The sequence below is a fragment of the Pseudochaenichthys georgianus genome, chromosome 24 (assembly GCF_902827115.2).
Source record: "Pseudochaenichthys georgianus chromosome 24, fPseGeo1.2, whole genome shotgun sequence".
Lineage (NCBI taxonomy): Eukaryota > Metazoa > Chordata > Actinopteri > Perciformes > Channichthyidae > Pseudochaenichthys > Pseudochaenichthys georgianus.
Window position 1 is genome coordinate 31,505,228 of NC_047526.1, and position 19,149 is coordinate 31,524,376.

Sequence of the window (19,149 nt, forward strand, 5' to 3'; positions counted from 1 at the left end):
CGCGTCTCCCCGGATCAGGTGCGCCGGCATTCCCTTACCTCACCTGGGATGCTGATCATTGCTTGTTTCTCACCCGGCGTGCAGGTGGAATAACATTTAAAAGTTTGGATCTTGTCTTGCTGGGATTTCCTTTTTTTGTTTTAAAGGGTGATGGCAGTTGACGATTTGCCATGCATGTTAACACAGCAGTTAATTCTGGATGGATGCTGTCGGTGTTATCCCGGCTGTTCTGGCAGATGATCGTGTGCTCCCACCTCGGATACCTGCCACGCGGATAAAAAGGTGCGTGCTCGCCCGGCCGGAGCCTCGTGCACGTGAAAATCACTCCGTGGTCTTTCCACGAGGAAAGTTTGAGACTGGGGCGCGGGGAGGATGAAGCCAGCGCACCGTGTTGGGCTTCCCAACGGACGCAGAGCTCAGTGACAGCTGGGAAAACTTGCTTTGAACATAATTTCAGATTCGCGGATGGATTTGTGATCGGGTGTTTTGGGCCGTCGAGCTGGAGAATGTGTATCCGAGCTGAGGAGCGGTGCTCCGGCTGGAGGGGAGCCGCGGAGGTCCGGATCTGTTCCCGGGACCACAGGTGTTCCCTGTAAACAGGTAGAGCAGTGCACCGAGTGTTCTAGCTTTTAAATTGTGGACTCAGGCGACCGGAAACAAATCATTACTATCATCCAAACGTTATTTATGGAGATCGCTTACTTAGCGGTAGTTACGGTACAGATATTCCACGTGTTTCCTCATGTATCCTCATTGAGAAATCCTGCAGTTTAGTGCTAAATTTAGCATCAAACATCCTCGTCTTTCTTCATTAAAACTCCACCTATTAAGCTTGCCCCAGTTGCATTTTAATCTAGTGTTACTGATGCGAATGTTGGGATATATTCGCAATTTAATCGCACGACCCGGAAACACCGGTTACTGTTCAAAATGTTTGCTGCACAGGTAGGCCTAGTTACAAGGATTACACATGCTGTTTGCTAAATGGCTTTAGTAATATCTAATTAGATAAAAAGCTCTACAAAAAGTAAAAGACATTGAATTGGCAAACTTGTGAATGGCACTTGTTTTAGATTCTGGTTTTCTTTAAGGACTTTAACAACATATTGCTTACAGTGGCATGCATGCGTGTTTGCCTTTATTTGATGCTAAGGACTATTTGTGTGGGTTTTTTCAAACTATGGAACCTGACACCTATAACTGGACATGGCTTCTTTTTATTTATTTCTTAGATTTATTTTGATCTTCATTGGACTCAACATGATTATTAAATCTGTCAAAACATAAAGCTTTAGGATGAGAATGATCAGCTTTTTAAACGACATACAGTATAGTGCCTTTACACTGATGTTTGTCTAGCCTTCTCTTGAAAAAGTTGCCAACAAGTTTGACTTTGTTTGGTAACTTTATTAGTAACTTGTAGGGTAATTCATTTATATTTATTTGTCTCTTTTAGTGACTCCAAATCCCAACATGCCGAGCTGTGGATAGAGAGCCTGTCTGTGGGTCGAGCGGACCTGTGTCTACCTCCCTGCTCCTCCTCTCCTAGTTCCTCGTCCTCCTCTTTATCCCCCCCTTACTCTTCCTCCTCCTCTCTTCCTGTCTCTATCCCTCCACCTCCTCCTCTTCCTCCCCCCCCCCCCCCCCACAGCACACATGCAGGCCAAGAAGCGGTACCTGCTTGTGTCTGTGGGGGCCGGTCTTCTCTTCCTCGTCTACCTGTGGGGTCTGCAAATCGGGGAGTTCCAGCAGCAGCCGTACCAATATCACCAGTTTCCCCAGTACCCCCAGTACCACCAGCCGGATTACCAGTACTACCACCAGAGCCAGGAGGTGTACCAGCCCCTGCCCCAGAGGAGCCCCTCCAGACCCCCAAGGCACTGGCCTGAGTCCACCCAGCTGCTGGAGCCGTACCTGGAGGGAGGAGAGCAGGAGGTACACAGGGCTATCGGACTGGGATATATATTGATATATTGACACATTTTGAAATTGTCTAAAATGTTGATATCCTAAATCCATAAGTGTTGTCTTTTCCTGGTTGTAAGTGCTGCATTATGGTCAAGTGAGTCCTATCGTGCACATATTTATGAATGCATAAATAGTCAACCTAATATGACAATCTTCTGGATTTGATACGGGTCAAGTAAACGGATATTCTGAATTAGGCCTTATTCACAAAATGGCGATATCCGATTAAGACGTGTGGGAAATGCAGATGTTATTCCATTTGTAACTCATGGCTGTTAACGGTCAGCTCTGTGTCTTGCATTGAGCCAGTTTGATCTTGTTTATTACCATAAAAAGAATAACTGGGAGGCCACAGATTTGCCAAACGTGCAAAATGCTGTCAAAGGGGGTGCATGTACAATTCTCCAATAAGGTACAGCGCGTTTAAGTTATGTGAAGGGCAGATATCAGGGGGGCGCTTCATGACTATTCAGAGTCAGATGTGAAGAGAAATATGACTGGAAAATACATTTGTATTAACCATGTATTAAATGTAACCGTCTATCTTTTTTAAATGAAGGCAGAACTGGAATATGATATCAGAGTTTAAGGCATTTTAAAGGAGAGCTTTATTTTCTTCATGTGTTCGCTGTGAATTGATCATGCGGTGTTGATGGATTGATGACATAGACTGTGTGTCTGCAGGAGGACAGCCCTCAGGTCCAACACCAGCACACGTCGCCTCGTGAACGCCGAGCGATCCGAGACAACATCTACAGGAACAAGCGCTGCCGCATGGAAACCTGCTTCGACTTCGCTCGCTGCCAGACGGGCTTCAGGGTTTACATCTACCCTCCACAGAGAGGGGACGAGATCTCCGAGACCTACCGGAAGATCCTGTCGTCCATCGAGGAGTCTCGCTTCCACACCACGGACCCCTCGAGGGCCTGTCTCTTCATCCTGGCCGTGGACACGTTGGACAGGGACCAGCTCTCGGCTCAGTTTGTCCAGAACGTCAGGCTCCGAATCCAGAGCCTGCCCACGTGGAACGATGGCAGGAACCACCTCATATTCAACCTGTACTCTGGCACCTGGCCGGACTACACAGAGGACCTGGGCTTCGAGGTGGGCCAGGCCATGTTGGCCAAGGCCAGCGCAGACGTGGTCAACTTCAGACCCAACTTTGATATCTCCATCCCTCTATTCTCCAAGGAGCACCCGCTAAAAGGAGGGGGCATGGGTTATCTGACGCTCAACGATGCGCCGCCTTCCAGGAAGTACCTGCTGGTTTTCAAAGGGAAGCGGTACCTGACTGGCATCGGTTCTGAGACGAGGAACGCTCTGTATCACATCCACAACGGGGACGATATCATTCTGCTGACCACATGCAAACATGGCAAGGACTGGGAGAAACACAAGGACTCTCGCTGCGACCGAGATAATGAAGAATACTCAAAGTAAGTCACGCTTTTTGATCTCTTTCCCTTGTTTTCGCCGGGTTTGCTTTGATTGCCTTTGGAAACGACAGCAGTGCTTTGAAGTCCAATACTTTAAGAGGATTTATTTGTGTCTCAAAATAGCCTTTTCTACTCTCCTGCTAGTTTTGGAAGTTCTCACTCCTTAACTCCAGAAGTCCTGTTGGTTGTTGACATTGTCAGTGCACTTGGCGTCAGCTTGTTATCGGATATTATCGCTGTGACAGTTATCTCATTATCACCTCCGCTTTGCTGTCGGTTATTTCAAATGCAGTGTTTGTCGCACATCATTACAGCTCCTCGTGTCTACGGGCATGTTAATGTCTTAATCATTACACATCTTTGTTTGTTGGCTGAAAACTCTCCCGCTGGAACGTGTTGTGGACGAGCCGCCTCTTCTCGATTTGAATGAAACGGGTCGGATGCTTTCACGGACAAATTCCTAGTGTGTGTGTGTGTGTGTGGTCTAGTCTAGCATTACTATACTTGTGGGGACCTAAATCTGTTTACATAGTCACGTGTGGGGACTCGCCTCCCTTATGGGGACAAATTGGAGGTCCCCATAAGGGGGATCATTAAAGTTAGGGTGAAGACTTGGTTAGGGTTAGGGTTAGGATAAGTCTCCAGGAAATGCATGTAAGTCAATGTAATGTCCCCTGAAGTGTGTGTGTGTGTGTTGTCAGCTCAGCAGTTGGTCTCTAGAGCGAAGAGATCTGAGCCGAGAAGAGGATTTCACCTTTTGTCATATTTAGCGAGAGCTGACGGCTCAAAGGCAAAACGCCATGGCGACCGTGGGGAGTAAATGGGAACAACATTCTCAACTTCTCCTGCTTTTTCCTGGAAATCTTAGCCCAAGAGTCTGACGCATCTTTACGTGTAGACGTTGCAGAAACCCTGAGGAGACCCCGTGTGAATCCTGCCAACTGAACGTTAGCAGGGAGCATCTGCAATGTGACGAAATGTCGTTGTTTCGGCTTAGGATTTTACTCAGTCTGTGTGTGTGCGTGTACATTGTTGTGTATTTTATAATTTCTGGACATCTCCAGAAAAAAGACTGGAGTCAGGAGAGTATGATTTCAGGAGCTTACTTGCATGAAAGGCATCCAATACAACCTCTTTATGTTAGCACATCATTCACTTATTGAATCGTCGACATTATGTCTCTTTTGTTTATTTAGGTTATTCAATCGTTCTCTTTCGCTCTCTTCAGCTGGGTCGTTCAGTTCCGGTGTCTCTAGGTTTTTGCAGTTAAAGTACACAATGGTGTGAAGTGAAGTTTTCACGAGAGGACACCTCTGGGAGAACCTGATGTTTACTTACAAGATAAGATACAAGACACACATTCATATACGGGTTGTTTGAGAATGAACAGTGAAGTCAAAGCATCATTGGATAGATTCCAAGGGTTGGAGACGTCTGGCGATCCAAGGTTTCCCTAAGAAATTGTTTAATGTTACTGTTTTTTTTTTTTTTTAAACTAACCCTCCAACTGCAAGGGAAATATGAGAACAGATGATCAATATCTAACTCCCTTTAACTTGATGCAGACTGTATTGTGAGTGATTCAGTCCCTTTTACTTTCTCCGTATATAAAGTAAATAATTAAAAACATGTACATTTAATGTTTTTGATTCACTAAAAATGGCTAAAATATCATTGTGAGAAACCCGGCAGTCACTTTCTGTTCTTTCACAAAGTTTTTACCAAATATGTTTGTCCTCTTTTTTTAGCTATGAGGTCGGTCGTCTGCTGTTCCTGTGATTTGGATTCAAACACCTTTTTGAAATGAAAGTCAGCAGTGTAACTCAAGGTTTTATTCCCAATGTGTGAAACATCTGTCCTCTTTGTGACTGCAGTGTGTTTCTGAAAGGATTGTAGTCACTGGTGCATCTGCTTATTCGATTTGCTCCACAAGCCAGTATATTTGATCTGTAGCAGCTCACATGCGTCACAAGTCTCCAATATTGCGATTTACTGATATAACAATAAAAGCAGGAAGGCAAGTTTATTTATACAGCACCTTTCAACACAAGGCAATTCAAGGTGCTTTACAAAAATGAAAGACATTCAGAAAAAGGCATTTAAGATATGAATAGTTCACACAGAAGTTCCACTTTACTGATGCCTTTCTTTAACGGAGCGTCCACACTACAGCTTCAAAAAAAGCTTGGAGCTGGGCGTGTCTGGAGCTTGGGGATTTTATTCAAGCAACACGGCCAACAACCAATCACATGAATCTCCCGCCCCCGACATACAAAGCAAAAAACCCCGGGGATTTTATGCGAGCAATATATATATATATAAACTCCCCAAACAGGCGAAAACCTACCAGTTTCCCCACTGTCTCTGCCCCCTCCCTCCATGCCTGGTTCCTCCGGTTTGTATCCCGGGAGGTGAAGAGGGTCTGGTCATACAAAACCGGGTGATTCGCTACGGCGATAGTTAGTTTCTCCTCCAACTTTTTTTGAAATATAGAAATGAACGGTGGGATATCTCTCCCAGCTTAGACGCGGTTTGATTGGCTACGGCTTGAGCTGTCAGATTTTCAGAAACGGGATTTGATTGGCTGGCGCTGGCTACACCGGAGACGGCGGAGACGGACCACTCTGCTACCCACAATTCAGTTCAGCGAAAAAGCGAGGCAACGTGACGTCACCCCATTGAAAGTGAATGGGCAGATTGGAGTTTTCGACGCTGTCGATGCTGTAGTGTAGACGGGCCGTTAGGCTTCTTCGAACATGAGCTGTGTACGCTTGTATGGCACATACGTCCAGAGAAAAGTCCCCAGACACTGATTCCCTCGGGTTACTAGCCCCAAATGTCTATTAACCAAAAACGAAACACAACCGCTCAGTTTCAATTAAAAGCAGCGACAAAAAGAAAAGTCTTCTTGCTGGATTTAAAAGTAGTCAGAGTTGCAGCGGACCTGCAGGTTTCTGGGAGTTGGTTCCAGATATTTGGAGCATAATAACGGAACGCTGCTTCTCCATGTTTAGTTCTGACTCTGGGGACAGAAAGCTGACCAGTCCCTGAAGACCTGAGAGATCTGGATGGTTCATAATTTAGCAGGAGGTCAGAAATGTAATTTGGGCCGAAACCATTCAGTGCTTTATAAACCAGCAGCAGTATTTAGAAATCTATTCTTTGACACACAGGAAGCTGAATTTATGATACATCAGCTTGCCTCTCAAATCACTTTACCCTAAGGCATTTTATTTCTTATTTATTTCCGATGTATTTGTTGTTGTGTAGCAAGAGGGTTGTTGCTGTTTTCTGCCTGATTATATAACTGCAAATTGTCGGTATATAAACAGGATGTTGAAGTACATAAAAGTGTTCTCCGTTTGAATGAATGTGGCTGGTAACCCCGGTGGCTTTATGAGCTCTTAGAAGCAGCTTTTATGGTGAGGAAATATAAATGGACTTGGTTTCAGTAGAACATAAAAGTATTAATGTAGAAGGTGCTTGAAAAGGACGGATTATCTCACACAAAACACAGAGTGATAATCAATGGAGCACATTGATGAGAGCTGAGGGCCTCCTTCACTGAACAAACACTACATTAGTCTTTCTCTGTCTCAGTCCGGCATGACATCTAAAAGCAAAAGCTTATTACAATGGTGGCATTGAGGTTTTTCCTCAGCAGAGATTTATTTGTTCTCTTGTTATCATTTGTCGTCGAGTGACATATTTCTATGAACACTTTTTATATGAATGATTTTTGGAGCTGATTGAAAGCAGTAATGATTTGGTGTCCGTCGATTATTTAGTTGCGTTTTAAAAAAAGGAAGTCAGATTAGAAAAGTACAATTTGAGCAAACAACAATAGGTCAACCAATCAATAAGTCAATTGACAGAAAAAGAAGCGACTGCTAATCAATTAAAAAGCCATTTGAAAGAAAAGGCACATTTCAGCCTCTCGAATGAGATGTCCTCCGTTCCTTTGTATTGCATCATATTTAAGTGAATACACAGTATGTTGTAGATCGACAAAGCACGACGCAACGACTTTGGATGATCTTGCAAAAAAATCGACAGATTAATCGATATTAAAAATTATCTTAGATGTATATATTTTTTTATTGCTGAAACTTACTTGCACCATTATCTCTTTTTTATTCTCAGGCATTATTGTATTCCACTTTATGTATTTTAATTTTTATGTTAATATAGTTTAGCTATAGCATAGTTGTTTCCGAAGAAAATCTTATGTGCATTAAACAATAAAGCTTTTAAAACCTTTCTGAATCCTAATAATAATAATTCCTTACATTTATTATAGCGCTTTTCCAGACGCTCAAAGCGCTTTACAAATACACATTACACACATATCACACATGTAACGGTCGTGCTGTGGACGATACAGGAGCATTCAGGTAAAGTGTCTTGCCCAAGGACACAACAGCTTTACAGACTCAGCGGCGGGTTTCGAACTCATGTCCCCCAACGCTGATGATCAACGCACAGCCCACTGCGCCACTCTTCACACCTCGAAGTGATCAAGGCGCTTTACAAGTACACACTACACACTACACACATCTAACGGTCATGTACTGTGGACAATACCCACAGGAGCAAATGTGTGTGAAGTGTCTTGCCCAAGGACACAACGGCCTGACGCGGTGGTGTCGGGTTTCGAACTGGAGTTCCCCAACGCCCCCCTTGATCTGATGATTGACGCACAGCCCACTGCGCCACTCCATTCCCAAATAGTAATACTTATAATAAACAACCTACTTATAACTTTAGGGCGTTGCCATAAATCATAAATATGAAATGAATGCTAAAGCCTTTATAGTGAAGACCGTGTGGGATTTCAGGGAAGATGATTGGGCCACACGTGAAAGGGATTTTTTTGAGAAAAGTCAGAAAAAAAGTTCTGACATTTCTCCAAATACTCTCGAATTCTTTTCCCTCCTATGCAGAATTTAAACGATTTTCTTCCTCTTAGATTATTCCACCTCTGTATAAGTAGTTTATGTTGTTCTTGATTGTACTATATTCCTTAAATTAAACTATTCTTTTGTTCTACTTGCTCATTAAACACATCACAGAGAGACACAAGCATCGCCTGTCGCCTCAGCTTCACACTCTTGAATGCTGAGGTTGTGTCGGAGAAAGTCTTCCCGTCTGTTTGAAGCTGTCTGCTCTGGTGTTTTACACTCAGCAGTACATCAATACAGAAGGGGGGGGGGGTCCTTCACAGCAAGCCTCCCTGATGCGAACACAAACCGACGAGGATCTCCAAGCCTCGGGCGGTCGATAATTGCTCTCCAATTGAATTAAGCTGTGTAAGAAGGCGATGGATAGAGATCTCACCTCCCACTGAGCGGATTGAACTGGCTGTTTTTACTGTACGTAGATAACAGCCGGCTTCATCAACAAAGAAGCGTCTCTCTGTCGGATACCGAGGGCTCAATTTACAGAGCGCCTTAATACAGATCGCTGTCACGTCTTTCATGATGGTCAAACAAGAAGAGAGTAGAAGATGGTCAGATGTGATGAGAGGTCCATAAACACCTTCTTCTCCGCCTCTCTGCTCGCCTCCTTCTTTCTCTGCAGGGTCTTGACGCTAATTTAGCTTTTTCTCTCCTTTCATGCTAATTATAATCCTTGAGAAAGTGTTGAAACAGACGCCGTCTTACTCGCGTAGGGTTTTAAGCATTGACATAGGTTTTCCATAAAGTCATGAATGCCTTTTTAACATTTTACAGGGAAATTTGGTACATTTTTATCAAAGCAATTAAATGCAGCTTACTGTACATTTTACCGGTTGATATGTTGGACAGTGTTGACGACGACTGTACTTCATTATACTGAATCTCAGAGCATGTTTTCACTTTACTACATTTGTTCGACAGCTTTTTCTACTTTCTAGATCACACATTTTATTTCACACCCTTGCTGTCAAGTTAAAGATACGAATTTGAATTTTGAATGTCATTTCTTTTTTTGGTCTAATGGAGTCAAAGATGAAGTGTTACTTTATTGGTCGACAAACATTTTCCCTATTTTTAGGTTAAACAAATATTTTAAGAGATAAAAACACGGCTGTTATTTCGACTTAAGTGAAATGTAGGCCAGCACCAAAGATAAAAACATGTTCTTATAGAATATGAACTACTAATAGATTGAACTATATTGCTAGATATATTGAACTATATAAAAAGAGTAAAATAAACAATTAACACAACAATAAATATCTACAGCAGTGAAATACAGCATGCACATCGATGCCGTACGCTTATATTAATCCAACAACACCATACATTAAAGTACAAAAGCTGACGAGGTAATATTTTACTGCATAATAACTACTTTTCATACTTCAAATACTTTTACTTATCGAAGTATTTCCGTTGTTATTTTTTAACTTAGGTGAAGGATCTGAATACTTCTCCCAGTGATGCGAGCAAGCACTTGTTTATTGATATGTTTCCACTCTGTCGTCATTTCACAAATGTGTCTCCATCACTAATTGTCTCATAATAAGCAAAGACATTGAATGCATTAGTTATAATGCGCTGCTTCTAATTGGATGCGTCTCAGACTGTTGAGGATCCTCAGATGGAAACACAGCTGCTGTCACATCTGGGAGGGTTCGGCAGCTGCACAATTCAATATGTATGACGGGAGAGAAGAGGCTGACAGTATTCATTAAAATGTCAGCTGTGGTCATGTGGGTGGCCACGCTGTGTGTGTAGTCCAGTAAGTGCAGAATGTGTGTGTTATCAGTTATTTTGCTTCCCGGCCTTGTTGTTAGATGCTCTATTAAAGCACATCAAAAGTAGATGTTCTCTTTACATGTGTGCTTATCTCCCTCACTGCCAATCCTCTTCTCTTCATCTCTTTCATTCTTCTTCTCCTCCTTTATTCCCTTATCTCTCCTCGCCCTCCCTCTGCCTTTCTTTCCCCCGTTGTCCAACAAGCAAAACTGAACCGTGGCAAAGCTTTTCCTGCCGTTTCAGAGCATCTTTGATTCAAGTCATGATGGAGAGCACCGTGAGGAATAATAAAAGCCTCTGCCAGTTTTAGAGAGAAGAAGAAAGAGAAATTCAGGACGTTTAAACACTTTGATGTGTGGCAAAACAACCTATTAAAGGAATGTGTATTAAGGGGTTTCTGATTGGGATATCTGTGTAGTGAATATATCAAGTACTGCATTATCTCCCATTTACACAATATGTTGATTTCTTTCTTTTTCAGATACATTTTTTGTTTCTTACCTGAATCCAGTACAATGTGTTACTTTGAGCTATTTGATTTAAAGGGGCCCTACTATCTCAGTTTCAGGTGTATATCAGTATGTAGTGTCTCTACTTTAAAGAGTCTTCTCCTGCTGATGTTCAGGTGTATATCAGTATGTAGTGTCTCTACTTTAAAGAGTCCTCTCCTGCTGATGTTCATGTGTATATCAGTATGTAGTGTCTCTACTTTAAAGAGTCCTCTCCTGCTGATGTTCAGGTGTATATCAGTTTGTAGTGTCTCTACTTTAAAGAGTCTTCTCCTGCTGATGTTCATGTGTATATCAGTATGTCGTGTCTCTACTTTAAAGAGTCCTCTCCTGCTGATGTTCAGGTGTATATCAGTTTGTAGTGTCTCTACTTTAAATAGTCCTCTCCTGCTGATGTTCAGGTGTATATCAGTATGTAGTGTCTCTACTTTAAAGAGTCCTCTCCTGCTGATGTTCAGGTGTATATCAGTATGTAGTGTCTCTACTTTAAAGAGTCCTCTCCTGCTGATGTGCAGGTGTATATCAGTGTGTAGTGTCTCTACTTTAAAGAGTCCTCTCCTGCTGATGTTCAGGTGTATATCAGTATGTAGTGTCTCTACTTTAAAGAGTCCTCTCCTGCTGATGTTCAGGTGTATATCAGTATGTAGTGTCTCTACTTTAAAGAGTCCTCTCCTGCTGATGTTCAGGTGTATATCAGTATGTAGTGTCTCTACTTTAAAGAGTCCTCTCCTGCTGATGCTCAGGTGTATATCAGTATTTAGTGTCTCTACTTTAAAGAGTCCTCTCCTGCTGATTTTCAGGTGTATATCAGTTTGTAGTGTCTCTACTTTAAAGAGTCCTGTCCTGCTGATGCTCAGGTGTATATCAGTATTTAGTGTCTCTACTTTAAAGAGTCCTCTCCTGCTGATGTTCAGGTGTATATCAGTATGTAGTGTCTCTACTTTAAAGAGTCCTCTCCTGCTGATGTTCAGGTGTATATCAGTATGTAGTGTCTCTACTTTAAAGAGTCCTCTCTTGCTGATGTTCATGTGTATATCAGTATGTAGTGTCTCTACTTTAAAGAGTCCTCTCTTGCTGATGTTCATGTGTATATCAGTATGTAGTGTCTCTACTTTAAAGAGTCCTCTCTTGCTGATGTTCATGTGTATATCAGTATGTAGTGTCTTCATGCTTTAATGTTCAAAAAGCTCTTTATTGTTCTCATACTGTGCTGCAGCACCTATTTTCCCCCTCTGTCTGAAACCAGAGCCCAGTCTGCTCTGATTGGTTAGCTGGCCAGCTCAGTTGTGATTGTCCCGCCCCTTAACCTTTTACCTACAATGTGCTGGAGGGCTACCCAATCGAAGTGCCAGTGTTACATAGTGATGTCACTATGATACTGAAGTAAATAAAGGAGTCCAATGGAAGCTTTTCAGGCAGGTAATAACAGTATAACATGGGGGTAACTTGGGTATATAATGCGTGCCATACAGGTGTAACAATGGTGGTGTAATACAGATGCATTAATGTGTACTATGGGAATAATAACAGTGTAATATGGGTTGAAATAACTGTATAATTAAGGTGAAATATTGGCGTACAATAGCTGTTACTTGGTTGTAATATTGGTCTAAAAACAGTGTAATATTGGTGTAACATGGGTAAAATAAGGGTGTAATACGGATGTCATAGGGGTGTATTGATGCTTTGATATGTCCCGCCCCCTGTCATGTACAATGTGTTGGAATAGAAGCACGAGTGTGACATAGTAGGGGTGTAACGGTTCACAGAAGTCACGGTTCGGTACAACAAGAAAAAGCAAAAAAAAGTCCCAAATGCATAATTCCAGGTTTGTTGTTATTTATGTTTGAACAGTAGTGCAAGTTTCAGTCTCAAAATAAGGAACTCTGACATTTTGAATAATTAACTGTATTAAACAGTTAAAAACAAACCACACGCACTCAGATGGCCATAGTATCTATAATGGCTGATGTCAAACAAAAAGGTTTCATCAAGCTGTAAAACTAAAAAGAATGTCTTACATCATAAATAATAAGAAAGTGTTTCCAGAGCGCAAAGTCGTTGAAAAACATATGCCAAAAGCTTCCGTTATTTATTTTGGTTTCTCGGCTCTCATGTCTATTGGCTTCTTAAAAACAGCGGGGATCAGCTGCTGACCTGCTGTTGTCTTTTGCCGGGCTCCGGTGAGTGGCAACTCTGGGTGATGCCTTCTGATATGATGTAGCATGTTTGGCGTGTGTTACCATTAGCATACCGCACCGCTGTAGAACAACGCCGACACACCGTCCTCGTCCGATCCACCACTCGCACACCTCATCGTTATTGTAGTCCACAGGGAACCCGAAATGTTCCCACAAGAAGCAGGGGGTTCTAGCTCCTGTGTGTTATCTGAAATCGCCATACTAACTTTTCTTCTTCTTGTATTTAGTTCGTTTTGTTGTTGTGTTTCTTCTTGTTCTTCAGTTGTTGTTTAAGGGCGGCGGGCAAACAGCTTTTAGGCGCAATACCGCCCCCTGGATTATATATAGTGTAGTGGATACTGCCCTGAAGGACAGACTTTTTTCCCACTTGTAAAAAAAAGGCGTATTCGCCGTGTGACTGCATGTGCCGAACCGTGACGGGACGAATACGGATACCGTTACACCCCTATGACATAGTGATGCCACTGTGTTTCGGAAGTAAACAAAGGAGTCTAATGGAGGCGTTTACAGACCATTTACATGCACTAAAACTTATATAACACACTACAGGAAAGGGAAATCTTCAAAAAGCATAATAGGGCCTCTTTAAAGCAATTTCAGCCCAGAGGTACTTTAGTGAAACACTTTGGGTTTTGTCTGCAGGTTTATCTGACATTTGAAGTCTGATTTCCAACAGCACTGGGTTACAGAACTTAGTTGTAGAATTTTTTTTGGCCACAGCTTAATGCAGGGATGGTCATATGAAGGTCATCAGGATTTATGAATGACAGTCGTGATATACTGTGTATAAAGATGAAGGTAGTTGTAATGTGTGTGTTTGGCCAGCTGATTGCTTACAGGATCTTCAAGAGTTTCTTTGGGCCCATTGAGCTTCCTGCTGATCTGCCAGCGGATTAACTCATCAATACATCGAAGGTTTCTGCCAAGGCTGGTTGGAGGGTAAAAGGAAGCTCTATTGATCGTGTTTGACTTGGACCATGCCGGCCAATCAGCAGATGAATAGAGGTTAACGGTTAATGGTTCTGTGAAAGCCAAACATAGATTGGCATTTAGCGTGATAAGACCTTGGCATTTATTCCCGCTGAACCTCTGTCAGTCTTAACGGGAAAAATAAGTTAATGTATCAAAGGGAAGGCAGTCGCTGTGAAAATCACAAACCGGGATCTTAAACATTTGTCGGATTGATTCAATAGACTTTTCAGCTCTAAAAATGGAAGTGTTAATTCAATAAATCCAAAACAGCAGTTTGTGAAACTCATATACGCCATTTCAACTTCTCACTTTCAAGCACTATCTTTAACTTTCTGGGGGAGGAAATCAGTTGGCAAAATGTCCTCAACTCAAGATGCACCTTCTCACAAGTTTTACCTTGTCATGCTATCATCAGCCAACTGTGTCTTCTAGGAATTAAATGTAGGTATTTTTTGTAATGAATTTTGCAACAGCAAGTACTAGAGATGTCCCGATCCGATCACGTGATCGGGGATCGGAGCCGATCACGTGATTTTCAAAAGATCGGAATCGGGAGAAAAAAATCGGGGATCGTGAATTCTTCTTTTTTTTTTTATAAAATATTTTTATTTTATTTAATGTTACAAAACAAAAATGACCATGTTCACGTCTTAAAGTCATCCTGAGGCCTTAGCTTTGGTTTAAAATTACACAACATCATGTATGTGTTGCTTTCTTTGGGCTTGTTTTCAGACCTTGCTTATTTCTCTGAAAGCTGGCAACAGAGTGGGCGCAGTGTCTAATAGCAGCGGTAAGCTAACGAGAGGCTACGTTCAGCTGGTGACTCCGGACAGAGAAAATGTCAGGAGTTTGGAAGTATTATAAAATTGAAAGCGAAGGCAGTGTAACAGCCAGATGCAATGTTTGCAAGGCGGAGGTTCCGCGTGGTGGAAAGAACAGAGCTACGTTCAACACGACCAATCTAATACGCTACCTGAGAAACAAACACCAACAACAACACGACGAGTACACAGCGGCCACTCAGGTAACGGAACTGAAACAACCAACACTTTCAGAGACTTTCAAAAGGAAAGAGAAACTGCCCCAGAACAGTGAAAAGGCCAAACAATAACAGCCAAGATAGCTGAATTCATCACGTTGACCAGCCGTTATCTGTTCCCTTTCTTTTCTCTTAATGCATTGCATAAAGATCGGATCGGGAAAAATCGGTATCGGCAGATTATCAAAATCAAATGATCGGAATCGGATCGGGAGCAAAAAAAAGTGATCGGGACATCCCTAGCAAGTACTATTTGAAGGAAAAGTAACGCTCCCTGAATAATGTTTTTCTTTTTTTTAAATCAAACATTTTCAGGTTTTCGTTTTTAATGTGTTTATCAGCCTCCTTGCAAACATCGTTAATAGAGAACCAATGAAACCAATTCTCAGCAACATTATTATTTTAGTTTTCTCTCTGATATCCACTCGTTGGAAGTACAATATGACTTTTTGAATGAAAAGCGAAAGATTCTGCTCATTGTTAGAAACCAGCCGTTCTCAACCTCTACCTGCTTGGCACATAACAGCAGACCGACAGGTTAGTGAACATATTTAGCAGCTAAAGAGCCCAATATCTTTTTTTTCATTGGTTGGTAGGGACCAATACATGAGCTAAAATAGAGCCAATATTTGACTTTGATTTGCGTTTTGAGTCTAGATGATTTCTAATGTTGCTCAATGGATGTGAGTGACACAGTTTTCTATAAATATTTCCATATCAACTTAAAAATCACCCACAATCCCCCATGACCACCAGGCAACCATTTGGTTTCTCCTTTAAATCGGGGAAAAGTTCAAAATACATTGTTAAAAGTTGGAAAACATAAACCTTTTGAATGCTTCCTTCAAATGGACTTTTCTCTGTGACTTCGTTTAAAAAATCTAATCTTGCATTTTGAATAATTTCCCCCTAAAAACAAAAAGAAACAGTAATTGCCCATTCCTCACCGGACCTGTTTGACAGTCACACAGCGGAGGAACTGGGAAAACATCAGAATGTGAAGCTAGGCTGTCTATCTGTGGAAAGGATGTCATTTTCTGCAGCCGTATGAAGTGTCAGCAGCCTCCTCACTCATCCGCACATCTCATGCTGTGCTCGTGTACCCAGAAAACAAGTTTCAACTCAATTACTGCTTTTTCCTGCTCCTCCACTGCCGGCTCATTTCCACCTCTCTGCCTACCACACTCTAATTTCTCTGTCGCACTCTTTCTTTCTTCCTTTCTATCCATTTGTTAGCGGAGAGCTGACGATCAGTTGAGTTGAAGTAAAGGTGTGCGGGTCGTTCAGGGATGTTTGCCATCCATCCGTCGCTTAGAGAGACACATCGGAAGGAATTAGAGAGGCGGGAAAGTAGAGGGAACACTGTGTGGCAGGATGGATTGCAGAGTGGATCCATCACATACTCACGCACCACGCTGCTTAGAAAGAAAAGGACAGAGGTTTTATCTGAGAGGAACAGGGAAGTGTTGTTCTTCTTCCACTTTTAAATGGCTGCATGTGAACGTGCTTATTTTTTGTTTTCATACAAGGAAATTGGTTGAAAGACTTTACTTGGAGTTGAGTCTTTTGACTTGAAAATACTTGATGCCTCCCGCCAAGCCTGAAGATTGAAGTGCGCCACACATCCATTTACTTCCTGAGTAAACACACATTAATGATATTCATTACCAGCACGTCAGCACCAGGGGCGGGCTGCGACTAAAATTCAGCCCTGCAAACTGACCCAGTCCGGCCACATGAAATGTCAAATGTTAGAAATCTTTATTATTTAAAGTTTTATGCCCGATTCGCTCCTTTTTCCCTCTCTGTACACAGCTCCAGTTTGGGCATTGGCCTGTCATCAGATTTTATTTTTAGTTGCTGCCGTAGCGGAAGTTTAGTACAATTATCTTTGATGAAATACTCAATCTCTACCCTCCATAATTGCACTTGCTTCAGTTGCTTGCTACTTTTTAAGGGCGGTGATACAGTACGAACTGAAGTTGATGCGATTTGATTGGATTGTGAGGCATGACGTGAGCCTCATCTGATTGGTCAATCCCTCCATTTTTTTTTCACCAAGGGAAGCCAATTTCGGCTGGCCTCCTCTCGCAACAGAGAGTGCAATCTACTGTTTCACCATAACATCTAGAGGGGCGCTGTTTCACTCTTTGTAAAATACTCAATGAGAATGGGGGAGAGACGGGCCGGCAGAATAATTACCGAAACTAAATGAAGTGTTTTTATTTATTTATTAAAATTATAACTACAATCCAAAATTCAGGGGAAGCCGGGCTTCTCTTGGCCTCCAGGAGAAAACGCCACTGAGTTCAAGGGATAGTTCTCACACCTCTTGCTCTTGCCCTGCACGTGTGTATGTGCCAGTTGAGCTGGTTCTTCCAGCAGCTCAACTCTGCCCCTCATCATGAACGCAGGCTGGCTGTATATCTGAACTCGCGCCCTCATCATTCTCTTCATCATCTTGCACTTCTTCTAAGCTGCTGCTGCTGATAGTGCTCGTAGCAGCGCTGCTGCCAAAAAGGTCTGTCAATTTGCAACATTTATGCTTCACCTGCTGCGAGTGACTTCACCTTTTTCTCTCTTGCCTTCTCGGCCCCACCTTTTTCTTTTAGTTTTCTTTGATTTGTATCCATGTTTTTTCATTCTCCGCGGCGTCTAATCCCTTCTCTTCGTGTGGCCGGTCTTTTTTCTTCTTCGAGTGTTATTATTTGACAGATAAGAACCACACTTAAATTATGACGTTAAACTATTTTTTTTTTAAAGGGCCGGCCGGTCGTCAACGGCCCTTGACGACCGGCCGGTCTGTGGTTCTCCAGATTCTCCAGATGGCCAGTCCGCCCCTGGTCAGCACCTAGTTTCCCAGATCTGCTTTGTTTGTCTTGACAGCACCATGTTGACGGAGAAAACCGCTGAGAACTAACGTTACGTCTCTGAGCTCCAGTCTATAACAATTATTATCTGCTTGCATGTAAAAACTGTGCAGTGGCCAACAACAAACAAATAACAATATGCAAAATGGGCAAATTTTGACTGAAAACTAAACGTGAAGGACTTGATAATTGATTTGGGACCTGCAAAACATTCACTTGGATCCACCTTTAGGGACAAAGATGAAATTAAGTGAAATGATTTTTTAATGGTGGTTTAAAATAAACTTTTTTGTGTGAGTAGCAAATAAGAGTCAAAATCATCCCTTACGACGATTGAATACAACACATCTTTTCAAATAAACGAGTCCATAATATGAGTGGTACAGATATTCAACTGTTTCAAACCATTACATGTCACTTTGTTTGTGAATATTGTTCTCCTCCCAGCCAATTTTGGAAAAAGCAACCACATTTCCTCTACCATCCAAACCAACCTTAATCAATACTAGCCCAGATGGGTCGAAGCCCGATCTGGCAACAATATGGAAGCGTTAGTAAATTCAACGTCTAGGTATTAAGTTAAGTACAAGCTGGTTATCGTTACGGCCCGTCCACACAGCGGCGTGCGTTGACGCTTGCCGGCGGCCGGGTTTGAAACTCGACCAACAACCAATCACATGAATCTCCCGCCCCGGACACACAAGCAGCGGTTTGATTGGCTAGAGTGTGTACTGGCATACGATTCGATTGGCTGACGCTTCTGCCGAGGCGTCAAAAGTTGAACATTGCTCAACTTTTGCAGCGAGCCACGCCAGCAACGCTCCTCGTCGCTTCCCACAATGCAGTTCGGCGAAAAGTGCCGTCACCCCATTCAAAGTGAACGGTGAAGCTTTCAACGCACGCCGCTGTGTCGACGGGCCGTTACGGTTTGTGCAGTCATTTCAATCTGTTCAAAGTATGTCTGCGTAAAAAAGAATCATCACCCACTGGACTTAAGAACATATTTGACTTTTGCACGACGACCTGACAGAGTGTGTGTCGACAGCTCTCATAAGCCAAGACACACACACACACACACACACACACACACACACACACACACACACACACACACACACACACACACACACACACACACACACACACACACACACACACACACACACACACACACACACACACACACACACACACAATGCACTCACCAGAGAGAGTTGAGAGTCTCTTTGCAATTAATTTGTGTTTAGCAGCTATATTTATTCTTCATGTCTTTTGATTTGAATTCTGTGAAACACGCTATAACCCCCCCCCCCCCTCCCCACACACACTTTGCTCACATGTCCTTCTGGAAAACAATAACTGACGACTAGCTCCAGATGTCAAATTAAACTGACCTCTACATCTTTTATTT

The 19,149-nt window shown here is 42.5% G+C and overlaps 1 protein-coding gene across 1 annotated transcript in view; it reads left to right on the forward strand.

The window, feature by feature from the left end:
* Positions 1-1,656: 1,656 nt before the first annotated feature.
* LOC117439799 (exostosin-1) overlaps positions 1,657-19,149 on the forward strand; it is a 316,371-nt gene continuing 298,878 nt past the window's right edge. Inside the window, exons 1-2 of the mRNA XM_034075884.1 lie at positions 1,657-1,935; positions 2,653-3,404. Of these exons, the coding sequence (XP_033931775.1) occupies positions 1,657-1,935; positions 2,653-3,404 (1,031 nt within the window). The remainder of the gene's footprint in view (positions 1,936-2,652; positions 3,405-19,149) is intronic.